Source organism: Ascaphus truei, chromosome 7 (genome assembly GCF_040206685.1).
Source record: "Ascaphus truei isolate aAscTru1 chromosome 7, aAscTru1.hap1, whole genome shotgun sequence".
Lineage (NCBI taxonomy): Eukaryota > Metazoa > Chordata > Amphibia > Anura > Ascaphidae > Ascaphus > Ascaphus truei.
In genome coordinates, this window is record NC_134489.1 from 74,330,268 (window position 1) to 74,352,067 (window position 21,800).

At 40.5% G+C, this 21,800-nt stretch overlaps 1 protein-coding gene across 8 annotated transcripts in view; it reads right to left on the reverse strand.

The window, feature by feature from the left end:
* The window catches only part of RAPGEF4 (Rap guanine nucleotide exchange factor 4), a 206,554-nt gene that overhangs the window by 67,476 nt on the left and 117,278 nt on the right, over positions 1-21,800 (reverse strand). For 6 of the 8 annotated variants that reach the window (XM_075609051.1, XM_075609052.1, XM_075609058.1 and 3 more), the window contains 5 exons: positions 19,035-19,104; positions 16,591-16,652; positions 6,811-6,891; positions 6,342-6,448; positions 3,362-3,483 (listed from right to left, as the gene is read on the reverse strand). In XM_075609051.1, the coding sequence (XP_075465166.1) occupies positions 3,362-3,483; positions 6,342-6,448; positions 6,811-6,891; positions 16,591-16,652; positions 19,035-19,104 (442 nt within the window). The remainder of the gene's footprint in view (positions 1-3,361; positions 3,484-6,341; positions 6,449-6,810; positions 6,892-16,590; positions 16,653-19,034; positions 19,105-21,800) is intronic. The other 2 variants (XM_075609053.1, XM_075609054.1) reach the window with 1 other exon arrangement.

Here is a 21,800-nt window from a genome sequence, read left to right on the forward strand (position 1 = left end):
TGACCACACTATATACACTAACACAGAGTATAAGCGGACTGCACTATATACAGTGACAAGAGTCCGACCTGAAATAGTCAGTTCATTCAGGATCATCAGTAGCACAGAATACATTACCATAACATGTAAGCAACACTAAAACAGTGCAGCACAGAATATACTGTATATACAGAGACACAAAAAACATGATGCTCGACATTGGGGGAAAGTGTGACACATGGGGAAGGAAATAGTGTGACACGGGGTGGGCAGAATGGGCGACACGAGTAAGAGGGGGAAATCGGGTGACATGGGGTGATGGGATAAGAGGGTGTGACACAGTTAGGGGGAGAGGGGTGTGACATGGGTGGAAGTGGATGACTGGGAATGACTGGGGGGGGGGAGCAGCGTGCTGCAGTGCAAGAAGATTTTATATAGGGTTTTCTCAACATATTGTTCAATTTTAATTTCTCATATTTTTTTGAATGATAGAGCAAAACTGAAATAATTCAACCATAGACTAAAGATGTTCAATATAAATTACCTTCCATGTCCCAGGAACCCTGGTTAGATTCCAATGCCCCTATTTAACATGTTGGGGAGTGGTTGAACACAGTGTGACCAAATCATTAACTCCTATTCCGTAATTGGAATTAAAACTACTGACCATATTGAAAAGGTTAGTACAATGTGGGAGACATATTGCAGTTCTACCACTTTTGCAACCAGCAGGGGGCAAAGCACATTATTATATAATTTATGCCCAATCTGTTTAGCAGCTTTGCAAGCCTGAGGAAAAATGTTTTACCTTCTGTGGAAATGGACATTGAATAATGCAGAGTATCTCCATACAGCTCCTGTACGGAGAAACTAGAACATACTGTAGCATTGCCATGGTGATTTCTGTGAACTTCTCTCACTTCACTAACTAATAATACAGTCATTCAGAGTAAGGGCTCGATTATACCAGATGCCGCTTGGCGGCAGCATGATCCGGTGACGTCACACTAACACTGCCGCCGGGCGGCGTCTTGATTATACCAGGGAAACTGCAAAGCGGAGACAGGGAGCGCGTGGCGGAGGCATGGCCATGAGCGGTTCGTCCTCATTGGCCGGAACCGCTCACGTGACAGCGTAGCCAGCCAAGAACAAATCTGAGGATCGCGCCAGGAGACATCCGCCCTGCAGTTCCGCGTGGCGCACACGCCGCAACAGGTATAAACGCCTGCTATTGGTTTTTTTATGCTGTTTTTCAGGTGCGCCGCGCGCTTTTTTCTGTATAATAACGGCCTAAGACTCCCATAGAGTGCAATGGCTTCATTTGTTTGATACATCCAGTGCTGTTTTCTTAAAGCATTATTGCCCCAGTATTTGGAGATGCCAGCCACCTGAGACTGTTGAAAGTGCTATCCCTGCTTTGTATTGTGGTATTACAGGTCAATGTAGATGGTGCATGGGGGTACAGGGCGCCCCACGCTTTATTTACTAAACAGGAGTATCACAACTTTTGAATTACAATTCTACTTTCTATATATGTATTTTTAAAACAGGTTCTCTCCCTTGTATTTTAGGGCATGGATTTTGCACAAACCTTTTTTTTTAAAGCAAGGCTACAAAAGCTTGTAAGAGGTTTATTATTTGTAATACCCATGAGAATAGTACTTTTGTAAGGCATTGTAGCCACTGTGTACAGATGCAGCGGCCGTTTTTCGAACAAATCACAGAACCGTTTTCGTGTGCGCTGCTGTATTCCACGCGGCCAATCGCCCCAGGCACACGTGTTTATCGCAGATGTTTTGTTTGAATTTCATGGATTGTGTGCAATTAAATGCAATGAAATGAATGAATTGTAATGTGTACAGTGCTGTGCTACTGTGTCAATTTCAGGTGTTTAAAAGCCAGAACACTAAAATGCCATTTTCTGCACTCGCGTCTTAAGGCGGTACGGTTGGAAGAAATCCCGCGCCATGACATGGGTACTCCGAGGTATACACCGCGTGAAGTGTTCGAATAACGGCCGCTTCATCTTTACTTTGCTCAGTTTAAGGCAGCTCCCTGCCAGATTAACAATGTTTTATTTGTATGACAGAATGGGAACAGGGGGTCCTCTGAACTAGACTCTGCTTATTTAGCTCCAGTGACCCCCCTCCCCACCTCCTGTATTCATAGGACTGTGGAGCAACAAACCCTCCGATATACAGTACGCTAGGATGTCATGTTTTGTCCAATGGGGTAATAAATAGAATACTCCAATAACTCAGGTTCACACAACACTCTCCCCAAATAAGTACAGCTGAACAAATGCAATTCATAGTGGTGTAAAACATTATACTTTTTGTATATATTTTAAAACAAATATTCACTACAATAGGAAACTAACAGATCAGGTGTTTGATGTTTTTGCTGCTTACTAATTAATGTGTATGATAGGCAGGACTATTTCTTTAAACCAGAGCTACAGTAGCTTCTTGATAGCATAACTGTGGGTACAGCACTGGGTCTGGAATAGAAAGTTTATGGATTCAAACCATTTGTTTGACTTTGGGTAAGTCACATTATAATATAGGACATAAATGTATTGTAACACAAGTAAGGTTTCAAAAGATACGTTGAGTAAAATAAGCAATCATGATTAAGGATAGGTAGATACAAAATCAAAACTTCGCAAACTTGGAAGTTTGTTTGGATTTTTTTTAGAACAAAAAACAAAAACAGTCAAAGTGTCAACCTTTAATAATTATTGTTTCTTCCTCTCTTGCCTCTGCTCCCTGATGTACGGCTCAAAGTATAGACATGTGCCATTAGGTTTAATATACCAGGATGACTGCATCAATAAATTTGTCAAGGATCATATCATAATAGCAGGTACTACACATACAGTATGGCCCTGCTTTTCGGCGCACCACTTTTCGGCGTTCCACTCATGCAGCGGTACCGAGAAGAGGGCCGCCATGTCTGCGCATGTGCAGAACGGGGGCTGCCGAGGTCACGCGTGCGCAGAACGGGGGCTGCCGAGGTCACGCGTGCGCAGAACGGGGGCTGCCGAGGTTGCGCGTGCGCAGAAGGGAGGTCGCGCATGCACAGAAGGAGGGATTGCAGGACTGTACATGCGCAGACCTACAGAAGACGCCGTAAATCGCCTGTTCCACTTTACGGCGATTTTCCCTTTGCGGCGGGGCCATAGAACGGATCCCGCCATATCAGCGGGGCCCGCCTCTATATATATGTAACGTAGTATTGTTCAGAACTAGCAAGAGAAAGTCTTGCAAATACAAAGCCACATGCTGACGTACGCATATGGAAGAATGTGAAACATGTATTGACCTTGCCTGTAGCTCAGGTGATGTTCATATTGCCCTGATTTTCACAGTTGAGATCTTACCATGGTTAAGAACTCCTTCCTCAAGTAACACCTGCCACATACCCACAGCTTGTGTTCGTGAATGAACGCATGAACTAAGTTGCATGAGCCAATCAACAAGTTCAGTTCCTACACAGCATTGCCTGCACAAGACATAAAAATAGTGCATGTATTATTATTTGTTGCGTTCGCAAAGGATAACTTCTAGCAGCTCATGCAGAGTTTTGTCAGGATGTTATACATTTTAATGGCATGACATGAAAGATGTTAGGAGATGATAGCTTTGGAACAACAACACCAGTGAGGAGCTCGGATATTGGAACATAAGTGTTCTCCAGATGCAATCGGGTAATAGAAACTAATGTCTGAACACATTATGAGAAAGTAAAAGGTTTGGCTGTAGATATTCATGAAACAGCCTAACGCCATATTAGGCATTAACCTATGGTTTATTTTTGTGAACTTTTCATCTATTTGGTAGAAGTCAAAAACTAACATGGTTAGGGAGAGTTATTGAGACCAATTGTATGACAAAGTGTAACGCTAACACACACAGTCCTTCCTTTACACATGGTGCTTTACTCAATGTACAGAAAGTAGTGAGGTGGTTAGGTTGATTTCATTGTAATCTGCATTGAAACAGATTGAATCAGATATATGAAACCATAATAACATGTAAATGATATTGTCACATTGCAAAGACATATACAGTATACAGCCTTTATGGAATATAACAGGTATACGTGATTCTAAGTGGCTTCAAAAAATAATGTTTATTGCTATTATAGATAGGCTTCTAATAGTTAGAGCTGCAATCCTGTCCATTTTACATATTGATTTGAGTAAATAATTGAACATGTGGGTCCTCCAGAAGATCACTATTTCTAGCTCTGGGGACTCCCTACGCCAGCAACCTACTGTACCAGCAACTAAAATACTTAGTATCTTGGGAACTGGGAGTCCCCAGTACTAACAATAGCGCAGTCCAGCTTTGGAGGAGCCACTCATTCAAATTCTGTAAAAAAAAATAAAAGATGCATTTGAAAAAATAAAAAAATTAGAGCAGAGGGGATTTCTGCTGTAAATTTCTCAGTAAGTCCTTATATGGACAGACACACCCCTACATGAAATAAGTTATTTACTAAAATGGGCAGTCATAGAGTGTGCTGTTCTCCAGTCATCTCTATGGTTAAGTGGTTCATACATTCATACAAGAACATCCACTGAATGAAGTTATGGGGGTGACAGGTAAAATTGACTAATAGAAAAATGGTGTGCATATGCATATATACAGTACATCTTCATACATACAGTTGTTGTTGAATGTTTCTATGTATTAAAGCGAGTGCATATTTTGATAAATGATCACCGAGCAAAAGAAGGTTACTGCCAGAATGTGTGAGATAAGCAACCATGAAGACAAATGAGAACTGACAAGAGGAAAGAAAATGTTAATATTTTATGGAAAAGCTTGTTCTAAAGATTCCCACCTACAAATGTTAACTTTTATAGCAAATGTTTCTCAGACCCAGTGAGGTAGAATGTATTTCTAACATTATTCCCACATGATGCTACTGCTTTTGTTAATAAATATTTTCCTTTCCTAATTGTCCTTGAAGAGTAATTTAATAACATTGCAGTAGTTTCTGTATATACAATTATGGAGTAAGCATCCATGCACCATGCTGCAATGCATAAATATATATATATATTTTACATGTATTGCAATAAAAGGTTCTGATCAGAAATTCACTCTGAACTCAAATGTGATTATGTATCAAAGGCATTGAGTCATCAAACTCTGTTAAAACAGAGAGTTAATATCGCACCTGATAAAAATTAAATCTGTGATGACATCACGGATTTTGCCAACCAGGGGGAGATTGAATAAAGAAGAAAAGAATAAATACATACTTATTGTATATCAGAAGTATCTTCAAGCAAAAGAGGATCCGGTTGCTTTGTGGCAATTTGAGAATGTCCCGTGGCAGACCCATGGATGGGGATTGATTAAAAAGAGGCAAACAGGCCTGACTGATTTATTTATGGACATTTATTTTCTTTTGTTTAGCCCATTTGGGCATTTGGATTGCTTTATAGTTTTGTCATTTTTGTTTTTGGGGCCGTCGGGCCTTTAGATTGTTTTTGGAGGTTTTCATTTTTGGATTTTGGGCCTTAGATTACTATTATGTCTTTTTTAATGATTGGGCATCAGCCCGTTCTTAGGATAGGTTCTGGGGTGCCACAGCCTTAAGATGAGGATGGCCTTAATCAGAGTTGGCGTAAGTGTGAAACTTTATTATAGCTAGCCATTGAGTGTCAATGTGGCTATCTAGGCTGCCATTGAGAGGGCCTAGGTAGCCACAGTGACAATCAATGGATTAATGTTTACAATAGTGGGTTTTGTATATGGATATATATTGTATTCTTTGTTAATGAATTTTGCATGTTTTGTTGATTTTGTTGTACTTCTAGTACTCTTAGCCACATTTATCCACTACTCTACAGGGGGCGTATGTTGGGGGGGGAAAGAAATTATGGAGTAGTTGCCTCTGGGAGGGTTTTTAGAATTTACACCTTAAAAACAACACCTTTTTTAGACTGTGATACCACTTTTTTGGGCTGGGGCACTTTGATGACTCTAAGCCAGTCTCGTGTGTGCAGCTGGAGCAATAAATAGCAGCAGATTGGTGCTTTTTGCCCTGGAGACTTTGCTACTTACACATATTCCCCAAATTGTCTTTTCATCTCCCTTAACATTTAAAATATTATAGCAATGGCAAAAAAGGGCATTTGTAACCCAGATATCTTTGTATGTTTGGAAATCATACACAACAACAAGCCCTCCTGTGAATATAGTGAAGTTTAAAAATATTATATTTATTAGCAGAGCAGATTGTACCTTTTGTATCGGCACCGAGAGATTTCTTACAGAGCTGAGATGCGGCTGCACGTTAAGTCTACCGCATTTCATTGGACTTGTATGTGATCTCTTACTCACCTGTAAGTCTTCAAATGGTACTTTCTATCTCTTATCATGTGAGGTGCCCGGGAAAGGATGGCGTAGCGCAAAGTTTTTTCAGCCCTGAGAATTCGCTCTGATGGAACCTTTAAACGATGGTTCAGAATAAAGAGATGTTAGACAAAGCTTAAGTCTTGGAATAATTTCTCCTGCTGTAGGCAAAACTGACCATTAATACCTTGAAACTACAGTACATCTATTAGGTTTAAATGAAGATATACTCATTATTAAAACAATGGTGCAAAAGGGTTGCAATTCTGGGGCAAAGCAAACTTCAGCATCAAAGAAAAAAACCTATTGATCTCAATGGGATTCTTTTATTTGATACATATGCTGCAGATTTTTTGCCACACAATTGCACCACTTTTTCCTTACAGCAGAAGCCTTTTTCGAGGCATAAATAATGCCTGTACCTATAACAAAACTGCATTTTTAAATGAGTATGCACCTTAACCACTTGCCGACCTCCCATTACCTCTGTAATGGTTTTAGCTTGACGGAGCGGGATTTGGTTTTCAATGAGGGGGGTCTGAAAAATAAGACGTAACCAAAATAAAGAAAAACAAACATAAAAACAAAAATATTAGCATTGAGCAAAGGAAATGCAAAACTGCTGGATAATGTAAAGGAAAAGGAAACAATGTGAAAAAGAAAACAATTGTAGTTTAAGAAGAACAGTAAAAACATGGAAATAAACCAAAGTATATAAATTATACTTTAAATGAAAGGAAATAAACAAAACATATTTAAGTTCATAAATAATACTTCCAGTGCTGGGGGAACATGACAAGCATAGTCTAGCAATACATGTTGTGCATTCACACTACTCAAAGGCAGTGAATTGTAAAAATACAAGAGAAAGAGAAACATTTTGCAGTGCTGAAATACAGCATCTTCCTTAGTAAAAACCAATATATCAACACAAAGCACCATCCTCTGCATGTGGTTGTGTCAAGTGTAAGGAAATTGTTACATTTACTGTACGTAGATTATAATGCAAGGAGATTTACACCCATTCCAAACATGAACATGCTTTAATTCAGTGTAAAGGGATGGGAAAAAAATGTACTTCCGTTATAATGTGTGTGACAATTAACTCCTGCATCGTTTTTTTCTAATGACACACTCCTAATCTTAGGCAAACTAAAATTGGAAAAATTGGAGCAAATGTCTTTGATACAGATGTAGCCAACGTTCTTTCAACCCGTGGTGTGCTGCAGCGAGACATACACAATGCAGCAGCGGGAGAAGCCACCATTGTTGTGCATCAGTTGTGTGGGAGAAATGTACAGAGCTATCTCGCTTATTCACTCGTGGGTGCGCTCTACAGTATGGGTTGCAATAACGCTGGCTGAAAAATCAAAAAGCCGCGGCCCTGGAGGCCTCCTGCGACATTGCTGCTAGGGGTGGGGTCTATACATTCAGACCAGTGGGGCAGGTGAGCTCATACAGCCTGCCCCAGTGCCAAACACCGTAAGGCTTGCTACATCTGCAAGATTAAAGACATGAGAGGATAGTCATGTTGAAGGAGACAAAGGTATAGCTGACCTTCATAATTATTTTTGCTCAGTCTTCACAGCTGAAGGAGACAGCCACAATTGGGTAACAGGAATATACAGTAAATGGTAAGGAGATAGCTACAAATCCATTTATAGCGAAGAAAGTCCTACTGGAACAAGTCAATGAGGCCAGACAGGATGCACTCCAGGATATTGAAAGAGCTTTGGGGTGTGCTGGCAACACCATTAACAGAACTACAGCTGAACCCCGTTATAACACGGTACTCGGGGTCCACATAATGAGGCCGCGTTATAACCGGGATTTTTTTTTAAATGGCCGCCGTGATCAGGGGTTCTTACCCCGAGGACTTACCCTAATCTACAGCTCTCTCCCTGCTTCATCAGCTTCGGGCGAGTGTGTGTGTGTTTTGTTTAAATAGGGCTCTTGTTGCCTATCCTTTCCACTGTGGCTTGTGACATCCAAAGACTACATCTCACAGCATGCTCGCTGCCTGACAGAGCCTCGTGATTTGTTATTAAAGTTTGCCCCAAAATATTTTGGTGGGGCTGTGCGCAAGTTTTTCTCTTTTTCTTCAAGACAAACAAGAGAACACACATACTCGCCCGAAGCTGATGAAGCAGGGAGAGAGCTACAAATGCGGGTAAATCCTTGCAGAACCCCTGAGAGTGGCGGCCATTTTGTTTTTAAAAAACGGATCGCCCTATAACAGGGTTGAGCTGTATTTAGCCAGTCATTATTACCAGGTGTAGTTTCAGATGACTGGAAAAGAGCAAGCATCCATACCACATCACAAAAGTGAAAGTAGGGAAGAGACAGGTCAGTGAGCCAGAAGAAGTCAGTAGTGGGATAATTAATGAAAAAATTGCTGAAAGAAAGAATTGTTCAATATCTAAAGTCCAGCCATTTACAAGATCCAATGCAGCATGAATTTACTGAGGGGCAAAAATGTCAAACAATCCTAATTGATTTGTTTGACTGAGTCACCAAGGTAATCGATGGATGGATGGAACAGTAGATGTAGCTTACCTAGATTTTATTAAGGCCTTTGATACTGTCTTACATAGACAACTGATAAACAAGTTGCAATGCTTGGGATTTGATTTCTATTTCACCACATATCGCCTTGGAAGGTTTGTAACATGTCCATTAAGGGACAGCAATCATTTTGCTGCTGGCCATGCACTGTTGCTCTTAGGATCAAGGGCTTTGAAACCATTGCCATCCTCGTGTGTCCTTCTCCACGTAGGACCTCAGACAGGCTATGATGTGGTCTCTAGAGGTTTCCATACACACAGTTCCTTTTTTTCAAAAGCTTTCTACATGTATTTAATGCTGCTAAAGATTTTTGGCAAACAACTCGAGAAATCATAATACTCTAAAACAGCATGCAGTATTTTTATTTTAACTTAGAAATCATTCGGTTCTAAACTTCCTTTGAGAGAAAATAGCAGCTCCAAAAAAAACCATAAAGGTAAATATCTCTGGAGCTCTATAGCATAACAATAATACAATATATCCCTGTGTAAAGTGTGACAATGTTTGGTTACCAAAATATCGTGGACTGCTCATAATCCCTTCAGTTCTAGAATCTTGAGTCTAGTATATAGCAGCCATTGCAATGTGTTATATGCTCCTCTGACAACAGAGAAAGTAATATATCGGCACAATCAACGGCTATAGCTGAAGATATGGCCCATATCTTAACTAAGAAGTGCTATTCCATAAGGCATATTCTGGAACCAGAAGACACCTTATGGACTATTCATTTGATTGGGACATTGGGTATCTTCTGCACCTGAAGGTGTCCATTGGAGTATCACTGCTTAGTAAATGGCCATATATATTGCCCGATGTGCTTATATTCTCAGCTATTTGAATTTTAGCATGATCGAATTGTTATATGGCACTGACAATGGACATATACAAGCATCCAAATAGTGTGTACTACAGACTAATACTGAGTACAACACAAGTCAAAGAAGAGAAACACTGAGAAGTAATCCCTGCCTCAAATAGCGGATAAAGTAAGTGGGTCTGTTGGGAAGCATGCAGCGATTATAGTGCATTGTGGATCTCACTGCATGCCAAAGAAGATAAGTGCATTGGGTGGTAAGGTTGCACATTCCTTAGTATTTCCCAAGGATTAAAGAGGAGAGAATGATAAAATGAAGAGACGAGATATGGATTTGATAAGGGTCAGAGTTGTAACATATATCACTCAGAGAAAACAAAAGGTGCATGAAGAGAGAGATGTGGTGCAAGAATGATTTATAAGAGTGTGTTTTGATGTACCGTAGCAATACTTATAATATTTCAAAAATTATTGTGATGTTAAAATGATTCTAAAGGGTGTGAAATAATTGTGTTTAATGCTCATCCCTGCCAGAAGGATTATTTGTTTTGAACCAAGCTTCCTGCAGTGATTGCTAATGAAATTCCCCTGTAGTGTCTGCCAAAAGTACTCCATTCACAAATGCTTGAATAATTTCTGAGTTTAGTATTCATGCAATTTAGTCAGAAAGAAACTACGTTCAAGTTTTTATAATCTTGTACATAGGTACTTGGCAAGAGTTAGGTGTTTGTTTTCACACATTTGTGATTTGTGTAGATGTCTATTAAGAATAAGCTGTGTATAAACTGCAATAGGTATTTCACTCTCAAAAGTAATATAATTAATTTAATTAATCCAGAATTATACAGTACAGTCTCTCCTTTCCCCCTTCCCTCCATTCTCTCCCTCCCCCTCCCCTCCATTCTCTCCTTTCCCCCTTCCTTCCTCACCCCTTCCCTCCTCTCCCCCCTGCTCCCCTCCTTGCCCTCTGTCCCCCCTTTCCCCCTCTTCTTTCCCCCCCTATTCCCCTCTTCTTTCCCCCCTATCCCCCTCTTCTTTCCCCCCTATCCTTTCTCCCCCCCCTTCCACCTCTCTTCTTTCTCCCCCCTTCCCCCTCTCCACTCCCCCCCCCTCTCTGCTCCCCCCCTTCCCCCTCTCTCCGGTCCCCCAGTTCCACCTCTCTCCGCTCAGCCCCCCCTTCCACCTCTCTCCGCTCAGCTTATACTGCCTCTCTCCCTAGCGCTAGCGTGGACGCTGCCTTACTCTCCAGCTACTTCAACTTACAGCCACCTTGTGGAGGACTTTGACTGCTGAGCGGAACCTACTGGAGGTGATATTATTCACAAACGCACTATTGATTTTTACCTTTTGTGAGTGCAACTTTCTCCCCCCCCCCACATTAAATATACGTTTTACGCTATGGGGCTTGCGCTCTCTTCTTTTTTCCCCTTATTGGGTATTCCATAGGATGTGGTTCATCCATTGAGAGCAGCATACTTTCCCACTGACCGGAGGCGTGATATACCTTTACCGCTATAGACCGACCAATTGGATTTATCAAGGGACTGGTTATTATTGTTATTGCTCCTCCTTGACTGTCACATGGTTCCCCGGCTCCCACCGGCATCAGCTGTGTGCTGTATTCCTGCTGCTCCTGCCAGCTGAACACAGACTTCTGCTGCTGTTACAGCACGGGCTTTTAAAGATCATGGTGAGTCGTGGCTTTTGGTTTGTGTGAGGAAACGTGGAGCGTGAAAATTCTCAGGTAGCCAGAAAATGTTCCACTGCGCCTATCATTGTGTCATAGGTGAGGGGATCTTCTTGTCCCACCCATTGTTGTAGGTCTTGGGGTAAAGCTCAAATGAAGCAATCCAACACCAACATCTCCATGATCCAGCTTGGGGTAAACAGTAGGACTCGGGTTTCAGCTACTTTGTCGACTGATGGATCAAATTGCACAACTGGGATTTGGGGGCTTTCTGGTCCTGGTATCTCCATGGATGGAATCTTTGCATGGAGGGAATCACTCCGAACCGTTCCAGGATCTTGTTTTTCAGATGGTCATAGTCTGCTGTGACTTCATATAGAGTTCACAATATGCTATTTGGGCTTCCTCCAGTAGGAAGGGCGCTAGAATACTAGCCCATTGAGAGTGGGCCGAATTTTCTGAGGTAGCAATTCACTCAAAGGACCGAATGCAAGGCTGCCGACAGGGGGGTTGGGGAGAAAACCGGGGAAAGTGTCCCCGTCCGATGGCTGCAGGGGGTCCTGCTGGCATTGGAAGTTGGAAGACCTCTGGCTGGGCCCGGCTGACGGTCCTCTCGTTGCTGCCGGGCCTTGGCTCTCCCCACCTGCAGGCCTCCCTCACTAACACTGTCCCACGCTGAACCTCTGACGCCGACGCGTGCTTGGCCTCTCTGACCTTGGAAGCAAGCTCGGCCTAGCTTCTGGCGTGCACGGAATGAGAGAGAAGCCTGGCGTGGGAAAGTGTCAGTGAGGGAAGCCCACAGGAGGAGAGATCTGGGCCTGGCAGCAACGAGAGGACCGGCACCCGGCAAAGAAGTCAACTGCTTTGTCTGGCTCTCCCCAGCTGCAGGCCTCCCTAACTGTCCCGCGCAGAGCACCGGAATGAGAGGCTCAGCACGGGACAGTGAGGGAGGGAGGCAGGACCGCACCGTGTGGGAGAGGGGGAAGCCCAGCAAGAGGCAAGCAACAGCTGGGGGATAGCTGGGCACCAGAGGTCTGAGATAATCTGAAAGGAAGGTATGTCTGTATTTTGTATTTATTTGGGGGATGCAAGGTTTTTTGGTATGTATTTGGGGGAGGGAGATGTATGTTTTAGGGGGTGGGGGTGTTTTTTTTAATGTATTGGGGTGTGTGGGCTGGGTTGTATGTATTAGGGGATATTCTTTTGTATGTATTTGGAGTGGGTGTTATTTTAGATGTATTTGGGGGTTGGAAAGTTTTTTGTATTTGGGAATGTTTTGTTTTTTGTTATGAGGGGGTTTGGTATGTATTTTGTGTGTGTGTGGGGGGGGGGGGGGGATATTGTGTTTGTGGGGCATGGGGGATTGAGGGACCAGGATTGAGTGAGATTGGGGTAATTGATGGAGTGGGGGGAGGAAGAGGGGGGTAAGAGTGAGACAAAAGGAAGAGAAATACATGGGAAGAGGGGGGGGAATAGAGGAAGAGGCTTGCGAGATGTGAAATGGGGGGCTCACAAGACTGTCGACACGGGAGGCGTCGTAACTAGTTCTGGGCCCCAGAAAATCTTTCTGTGGCCCTGAGCGGAGGTATCCCTCAACATCATCCTGCGGTGTCACCTTCGGCAGGTATTAGCTCGCCCGGATGGGCTGTACCTCTGCAGTACTGGTTGTGTCCACAGTAACCTGGGACAGGAGTTGGACCACATCCCTCAAAAAAACCTGGTTTTTCATTTGCGCCTCTGAAAATTCTAAGCTGAGTGGCAAACATCTGATTGGTCTCCCTCTGTACGGCAGTGCTTTCCTGCTGAACGACGGTGCTCTGTACTCTATGCTGATAGTAGCACAGGATCTATTACTTGCAATTGGCAGCTCTGTCCCTTTTACAGGGTGTTAAGTCACCCCACTTTTTTCACCGCTTGTGGCAGGATGGCGCGGTTAGTGAGGAGGCGACAATTCTACTGGTAAAATAATATTTTGTTTTTTTATTTACCCACAATACTAACAGAATATGCGACACACTGTTCCTTTAAGGAAAAAAAGCCTAAAACAAAAGACTACTCCATTTCTACCCGACAGTCTAACATGATGTGGAAGTACAAATTCGCTCCTTACCTTGGAGCTCTCTCTCTTTAAAGGAAAGTGAAAGGGGCGTGCAGCCTGTCTGCCTGTGTCAGCTCTCCTCTGCTCTCTCTCACCTTCTGACAGAGACTGGCACTTAAGAGGCTTTCCCTATTCCCTTTTTAAAGTAGGTCAGCTGAATTAATTACGTTCACCTGTGGATTGCCTAGCCAGTGGCGTTAATCCCCTGCATACTGGAAAGCAGGCATAGTGCAATGTCCTACTAATATACACAGTCTCTGACTGTCACTATATATATACATACACAATATATATACACATATATATATATATATATATACATACATATATATATATATATATATATATATATATATATGTATATATATATGTATATATATACATATATATATATATATGTATATATATATATATATATATATATATATATATATACACACATACATACATATATATATATACACACACACAAACACATACATATATATACATACACATACATATATATATACATACACATACATATATATACATACATATACATACATATATACACACACACACAGTATATACACACACTCCAGAGGGAGTAAACTAAATGAATAATGATTTAAGTAGATTGGAGAAATGGTACAATGTATTGCCAAAAAGTGCAAAATAATGCGATTGGGTCACAAAAATCCAAAAGAGGAATACAGGATTAATGGCACTAGCATGTTATTTCAGCGGACTTAAAAGTAGCCACAAGCCAGCAGGAGGCAAGGTTGTATAGGGAGCGGCAGAAAGACACTTTATATATAATTGGTAAGACCTCATCTATAATACTGTGTTCAGTGCTGGAGACCATATCCTATGACATTGCTATATATATATATATTTATATCAGTTATAGAAGACACGCACTCTTCTTAAGAAAGGTCACGTTGGGAGCGGAATATCTACCATGGACTTCTATACCCGATACATTATCTTCTTCGCCTTTAACCGTAACATTTTAGGATGTGCTCTAACCCCTTCTCCTATGTATATATTTATATAAACTATATGCTTGATTGCCAACTACTTAGACATAGACAGTGAGCAGTTCTGCGGTTTTATGAATGGAATTTAAAAAATAACAGGCAGAATTTCCTACACCTCTAGGAATGGGAATGCTGCTCAGATAAGTGAGTAACATGCTTACCTACCTCAAAGGCAAGGCTCATTTTTTATCAAGAATAATACCTGGGATTTAGCGTGTACTTTTTTATTAAAATGGGTCGAGAGTGTAAGCTCTCACGAGCAGGGACCTCATTACCTTCTGTATCTGTTTGTGCTTGTTTGTCCTTATTTTGTATGTTAATTCTGTTTATGAAGTTTACATCACTCTATAACCCCATTGTACCACGCTGTGGAATATGTTGGTGCTTTACAAACAATAATAATACAAACAAAATCCTGTGTAAGCGGCGATGCACCTCGAAATAGTCAGTACCAGTCAACTGCTCCACAAGTATCTCACCGACAATGCTTTTTACTGTAGCACCATAGAAAGGTACCGTTGACATGAACAAAGAGAAAACATAATACCGTCAGCTTTTATAGACTCCTATTCAATATAGTGAATATAGGTTAATGCATTAAGGGCCTCATGCAGAGAGCATCGTTATTTCAAAATTCGCCATTTTTTGTACAATTTCGCGCAGAAACCGGCAGAAAATGGCGAGTTACGAAAAACGCGCCATTTTGTTTTTTCTATTGCTAAAACTCGCCTCGCGGCTGGCGAGAACCTCCATCTCGCCATTTTTAAAACTCTCCGAATGCAGAGAGGTACGAAAGGCATGTAGCGGCTGTTCGCGCCAGGGAAATGGCGCGATTTTCTCATTTTTGCCGCGCCAGGAAAAGTTGGCAATAAAATGGCGCTCGCCGCCTATAGCAAAGGGGGAAAAAAAGCCGCGATTTTTTTTTTTACACATTTCTGAAGCGCGCATCTTTCCCATTCAAACTCGCCACACGCATCCATGTTAAACATAGCAGAATTCGCACTTTTCTGCATATGGAGAATAAAACTCTCCAAAAAAGCTACTTTTTATGAAATTCGCCAATTTGAAAATTCTATGCTCTCTGCATGAGGCCCTCTGTGTCTGCTAGCCAGCCTCACCCAATGTGGAATATGGGGCATAGTTCATGCAAGTATCAATGATCTTCCCTTTACAAAGGAATTAGTGGTTATGTCTTAATGGGTGTCTGCTTTGTGTTCAATATTGAATCCTAGATCATGGCATGGAGTTTTAGACTATTATTCTGTGTATGAACTCGCAACCACAAGACTGTCATCAAATATAATATAAAATGTATTCAAACTTAAAATTGTTATGATGCATTTTGTGAAATAATCAACAAAAAGCAGCACCGTGAATATTAGGTAACACATTATATTACAATGGTAAAATTACAAATTGTAAGTGAAAGTAAATTTCTATTTTAAAGCAATTTAAAATATTTTAAAAGATTAGGTTGCAAATTACTGTCGGGGTTAATCATTTTTCACCAGAACCGGCGCAATACTCCTCATTGTGGTTTGGTAAATTCCAGCTACTGTATGTTGTGTAAAGGCCAGAGTCTGATTTTGACCAAAAATCCCCATTGACATCAATAAGGATTTTGGGACAAAACGGCCCAAACAATCACTTCAGGGTATATAGAATTAGCCTCGTCATTTCTATGAGGCATCTATAACATTAAATGGTTCATGAATACATAACATGTTTTCAGTTAATCTTGAAGGGAAAATAGCTACGTGTATACCTACTATCTCAATATATGCATAGTTGTTTCCTGTCCTAACATAGTACAAAGGTTACCTGCCTTACAGTATTTTAACCTATCGTCATTAATCAACTTACAATATTTAGCTATATTTAAATTTGGACAGCGGGGTAACACTTTATTGATGCAATTTAAATGAATGTTAGTTGATGCATTGTTAACTGGGCATTATTCTTTTTCTTACTATGTTGAATAGGAGATGAAGAGAAAACTGCCAACACATTTACTGTATGCATATTATTTCTATTAATGTGTTTTTTACCTTATTACAGTGTTTAGATGCTGAGCACAGAGCACTGTTCATGTTTTCTTTATCAGATAACCCTAGAAGAATACAAACATTTATTACATGAAAAAAAAATGCATTGCTTTCAAATGGATAATATATTATGCAAGCTATGGTTAAAAAAAAAACAAGTGGTGGCAAGACACTGTAATATTGATACCTGCCATTGTGATATGTGCATCAATTAACTCCTCTTACACTTTCTATTTCCCCAAATATTGCTATAGCAACCTGATTCAACTCAAAGTACCTTAGCGTTGCTGTAAAGTGACGTATGCTTTGTGATTTTTAGGTACTAAGCCATAACACACCTTTCCACCACCCGAAGACCCTATGGCAGGGGTGGCCATGAACAGGCCAGGTATTAGGGATAACCCTGCTTCAGCACAAGTGGCTCAATCAGTGGCTCGGTCATTCTGACTGAACCACTGATTGAGCGACCTGTGCTGAAGCCGGATATCCTTAAAACCTGACATGTCAGTGGCTCTTGAGGACTGGAGTTGGCCACCCGTGCCCTATGGCTTATTCTAGTCAATAGGCTGTAAGTCAGTCCCAGAAGGTGTCTTCTGGCAGAGCATCACTTAGAAAATATTCCCCCTCAATGTTAAATGTTTGTGGCCTATGCTATGAGAATGATCTGTGGAGTTGCATATACCGCTTCATATGTTTCTTGAGTCCCATTTCTATGATGCAGACTGAGGCAGGAAAACGTGGCATTTATTAAAGAAAGAAACATGACTAAGACATGCGAAATTTGACAGATCCCCATAATATGCTGACCCATGATGGAAAACGTTTCTCTCTGTTTTTAAGATGTACAGCAGGCCTTTTTGGGTCACAAAACTTGACATCAATTCAGGTCATTTTAATCTTCAAATTACTGAAAATAATGGAATAAATATGATGTACGAAGATTAAAATAAAATGTGACCATATATATGTACACAATCATGCCAGTTTAAAGAGGTTTTCCAGACAACAGTGTCAATAACCAACCATAGAAAGTGAAACAGATCTGCTTAATAAACTGGACCATGATAAAAGTATTTGATGTCAAATTGCTTTGATGGGCCCAATAGACCAATTTGCAGAGAAATATACTATATATTTGTACATTTTCAGTTCTTAAATTCTCTTTTACATTGCATTTAACCTTTAGAGTGCCGGGGGTGGGGGGAGGGGGTCGCGGTGAGAAGGAAGGTTCCTCCGGCACGTCTGGGTCATAGTGATCACTCCAGGACTAATGACATGACAACGACCAGGGCCTACATGCCGCAAATAGAAGTGGAGGGGCCCTCATTTTAATCAGATCACTAGAGCAGGGGTGGCCAAGTCCGGTCTTCAAGGGCCATCAACAGGTCACGTTTTAAGGATATCCCTGCTTCAGCACAGGTGGCAGTCTTCAGCTGAGCCACTGATTGGGAAACATGTGCTGAAGTAGGGATATCCTTAAAACCTGACCTGTTAGTGGCCCTTGGGGACAGGATTTGGCCAACTCTGCTCTACAATATTACCAAGTGCCCAAAACATATGGTATGCCATATGGGCCTCTAGTGTGCCAGGGCCCATGAAGTATCAGGTATGTAATTAGGGCACTAACAAACAATATTATTAGAGGACTGTTTAATTGTTAATTTTAAAAGATTTCTACACTGTAATATACCATAGGGCGTCTCCAGTTGTTTGTTTTTTTTGCTCACTGACAGTACACTGGTTTTATGCCCACACAAGTATTTAAAAATCAAAATTAACATAGCTCTTTAGCACCTCCCAATTACTTATCAGAGAAGTTCAGGACAAGACAGATTCCGTGACAAGGCGGTGTGAAGTCTGCTTGGAAAATGCCTCAGGGCTACTGTACCTGCTTGGGTGGAGCAAGGTGGGTGCAAAAATTGCCACGTGAATACTCTACTGCAAGCTTTAGCTTTATGAAAAAAGTAATAAAAGAGCTAGGAAAAGGTAAGTGTGGCAATCCACTTTAAAAGCCCATAACACTGGGCTCACAAGATATATATATTTTTTGGAAGGAACTGTATCTTTAAGCCCATTCAGTAAGAAATGTCACTTAAAACACACTGGCAGCTGCACTGTTTTTGGAAATTCTGCCAAATGCCATTATATGCTGCTGATATACAGTGTAAGGGGAGCTTGAAAATGTATTTCACCAAAGAAAACGAACACAGATTTGTTTTCATTAAAACACATGGATACTCTTTCTGAAAATAACTTAGATATTGACAATTATACAGTATGAATGTTCATGTCCTCCTTAAATAAAGACAAGTTGCAAATCAGACATTAAGTGGTCAATAGGATTTGGCTTAGGATTTACATAGCATATTATACTTCCACGATCTGATGTGTACTGCCTGTGTTCCAAGTTATGCAAACACAACATGTATTTGGTCGCTTCTACTTACTGTCATTAGATCCAGTTTCCAGAACACCATATGGTGGAGCCAGAAAGCCAGCCATATACTGTCGAAATTTCTAAAAGACATTAGAACGTGGAACATTAGTATATAAGAATACACACAGAGGTATTCTTCATTCTTATGCGCATCAATATATCCTTTCATTTAAACCTAGATTTACCATACACCCTTTATTGCCCTCAACTCCTGGGGTCCAAGCTGCTAGTCTGTATTAGGGTGGCAGACTTGTTGTGATGTTTGTAGTCAGATGGAGGCAGATGAAGGCTGCCATGAACTGCTGGGCAAGCTGAATGGTAGGTTCATGACATAGTCCTCGGGTTTTTACTTAGCTGTCTATTTATACTCTCTGCTCAATGTTAAGTCTTCTTCAATAGAGCAATACACAACATTGAGCTGTGTATGTCTCATGTCCATAGTAATTGCTCTGTGGTATTTCCAGCACAGCCATTTAGAGCAAAGCGTATTGATGGAAGGGACTTTTCATAATTAATAGATAACTAAAGTTGAAGCCCATTTGGTATTTGCAGGTCTCTTCACCAGTTATCTTTTTCAATCCTATCTCCTATCGATGGAACTGCAAAATATATTATAGGGTATCAATCAAGGAGGACTTTTCTGGGTACACTTCATCCAGCTCCCTGTTAACTTCCTCTATACCCCTCTCACTGCTTCTCTCTGATTTGGTAATATACTTTGTAGCATTTATGTTGTTATTTGTATAACATTTAAAACACAAAAATCCCAAAAAAGAAGGTAACTGTGGAAAAAATACAACATAAATCTTAACTACTGTATGATCCAAGTGGATTTCCTAAAGACATGCAAAGGCAAAGATAACATAAATACTCCATTGCAGCATCCATGACATATTTACAACTATTACATTTTAAGATATCCACCCACTTGGTAGGTATATCCTACTAAAAAGAGCTTCATTGACAATAATTAGTTAGCTGCAGGTGTTTAATAACAGTTCACAGTTCCAGTAGCTGAATTGGTCCTTGATAAAGCAGATTTGATGTAGGGTGTGATACCTTTTAACAGACTATTAGAGGCAGGCGCTTATACAGTATGATCAAGTCTGCACCATTCAGAGGTAATGCCCCTCATTACCTGGGTGAATAAATGAGATTCCACACAAGAGAATGGAAGGCAATCATAACAGATCTTTTTGCAGGTTGTAATACCTTTCCATGGGATAACATGAGGTCTTTTCAGATGGTTTTTAAAAATGAGCTGTCAATACTGCATGAGCCTCACCTGTTACAGTAAATTCAACAAACTCTTCTTTACTGATTGAACTAAGCAAAATTAGAAAATACATTAGCACTCGCTCCTTATATGAAAAATAAATAAATGGGTACTACACTGGGTGAATGAAAAAATGTATCTATTTTTCTATATTAAACACATTAATAAAATATGATGATGATAATAACTTCCTTTCCCCCGATGGGACTCAAAGCGCGTCACAATTATAATATAGTACGTGGTACACAGCACCTAGGAATTTTAACAGACATAGTCCCTGCCCCGTAGACCTTACAATCTATGTTTTGGTGGACCCCAGTGATGCACAGTGTTGTAAACACTAGATAGAGATAGATGCACCTACACACAATAGTTTCTCACTATTACAACAAAAATAAAAAATAAGTAATACATAATACAAGTAATATCATTCACAGTCACATCATTAATTAAGATAGTAGTGACCAATTTAGCAGTGTGTGTAATTAAACAGAATTTCTATGTATCTTACAACTATAACTCAAATCATGAACAAATCCTCCTGTTTGCTACAGAAATGTTTCCCTTAATGTATCACTTTGATATTAAAGCTGCAGTCCATGCAATATCCTGCATGTGTTTTTTTTGTTTTTTAAATAAATCAGTTCTTTACTAGGAGAAAATACTTGTAGCATTATTTTTTTTTAAACAACTCTGAATGAGATTTTTTATGTATTATTATGTAACCAGCATTTTTTGTTTCTATAGCAACCATTTACAGTCACATCCCCTTCCTCTTCTGAAACAGGCTCTGGCACACCCCTTTTTGGGCCCTGCCCTCTCTCTAGCAGTACACCAATTGTATCTAGTGACTGCCTGGTCACATGATCTTCCCCACAGAACTTTGCATCTTTGGTCCTCTTCTGCTGCACTGACAGCAATTTAGTGAACCCCCGAGCCGAACCTTCACCGATCGATTACAGGAGAACAGGTCAATCGGCAACTAAGCTAATTACTTATTATGTGGATTGTACTGATGCACATATTAAACAGGGGGGAAAAACAGCACCTTGAACTGCTGCTTTAATGGGATTATGTATAAAAATGTTGCCAAAAGTGATTATGTTGCAGCAGATGAACCCAAGGATAGCAAGTTAGTGGACCATTTTTGTTATGTTTTACCAAAGAAAAAAATAACACAATGGGATGGCGTAAAAGGTGGAGTTTGGGAGTTGTCTGTGGCACACATATAACAATATGTAATTTTAAACGTTAAGCACACGCTACCTTTGTGCGCCATAAATGCATGAAAATTGTCAAATTTTCCATGGAATAAAAGACAAATGCAAGCAGACGCCAACAATTCTTAATGTGTATGTATATATTTAAAACCAGAGACAGAACATAAAACACAGACAGAGCTCAGTGCACATCCAGTGAAACACGGTACAGTGCCTAAATAGTGCCAGTATGTGTATGTATATATACATATATATATATATATATATTTATATATATATA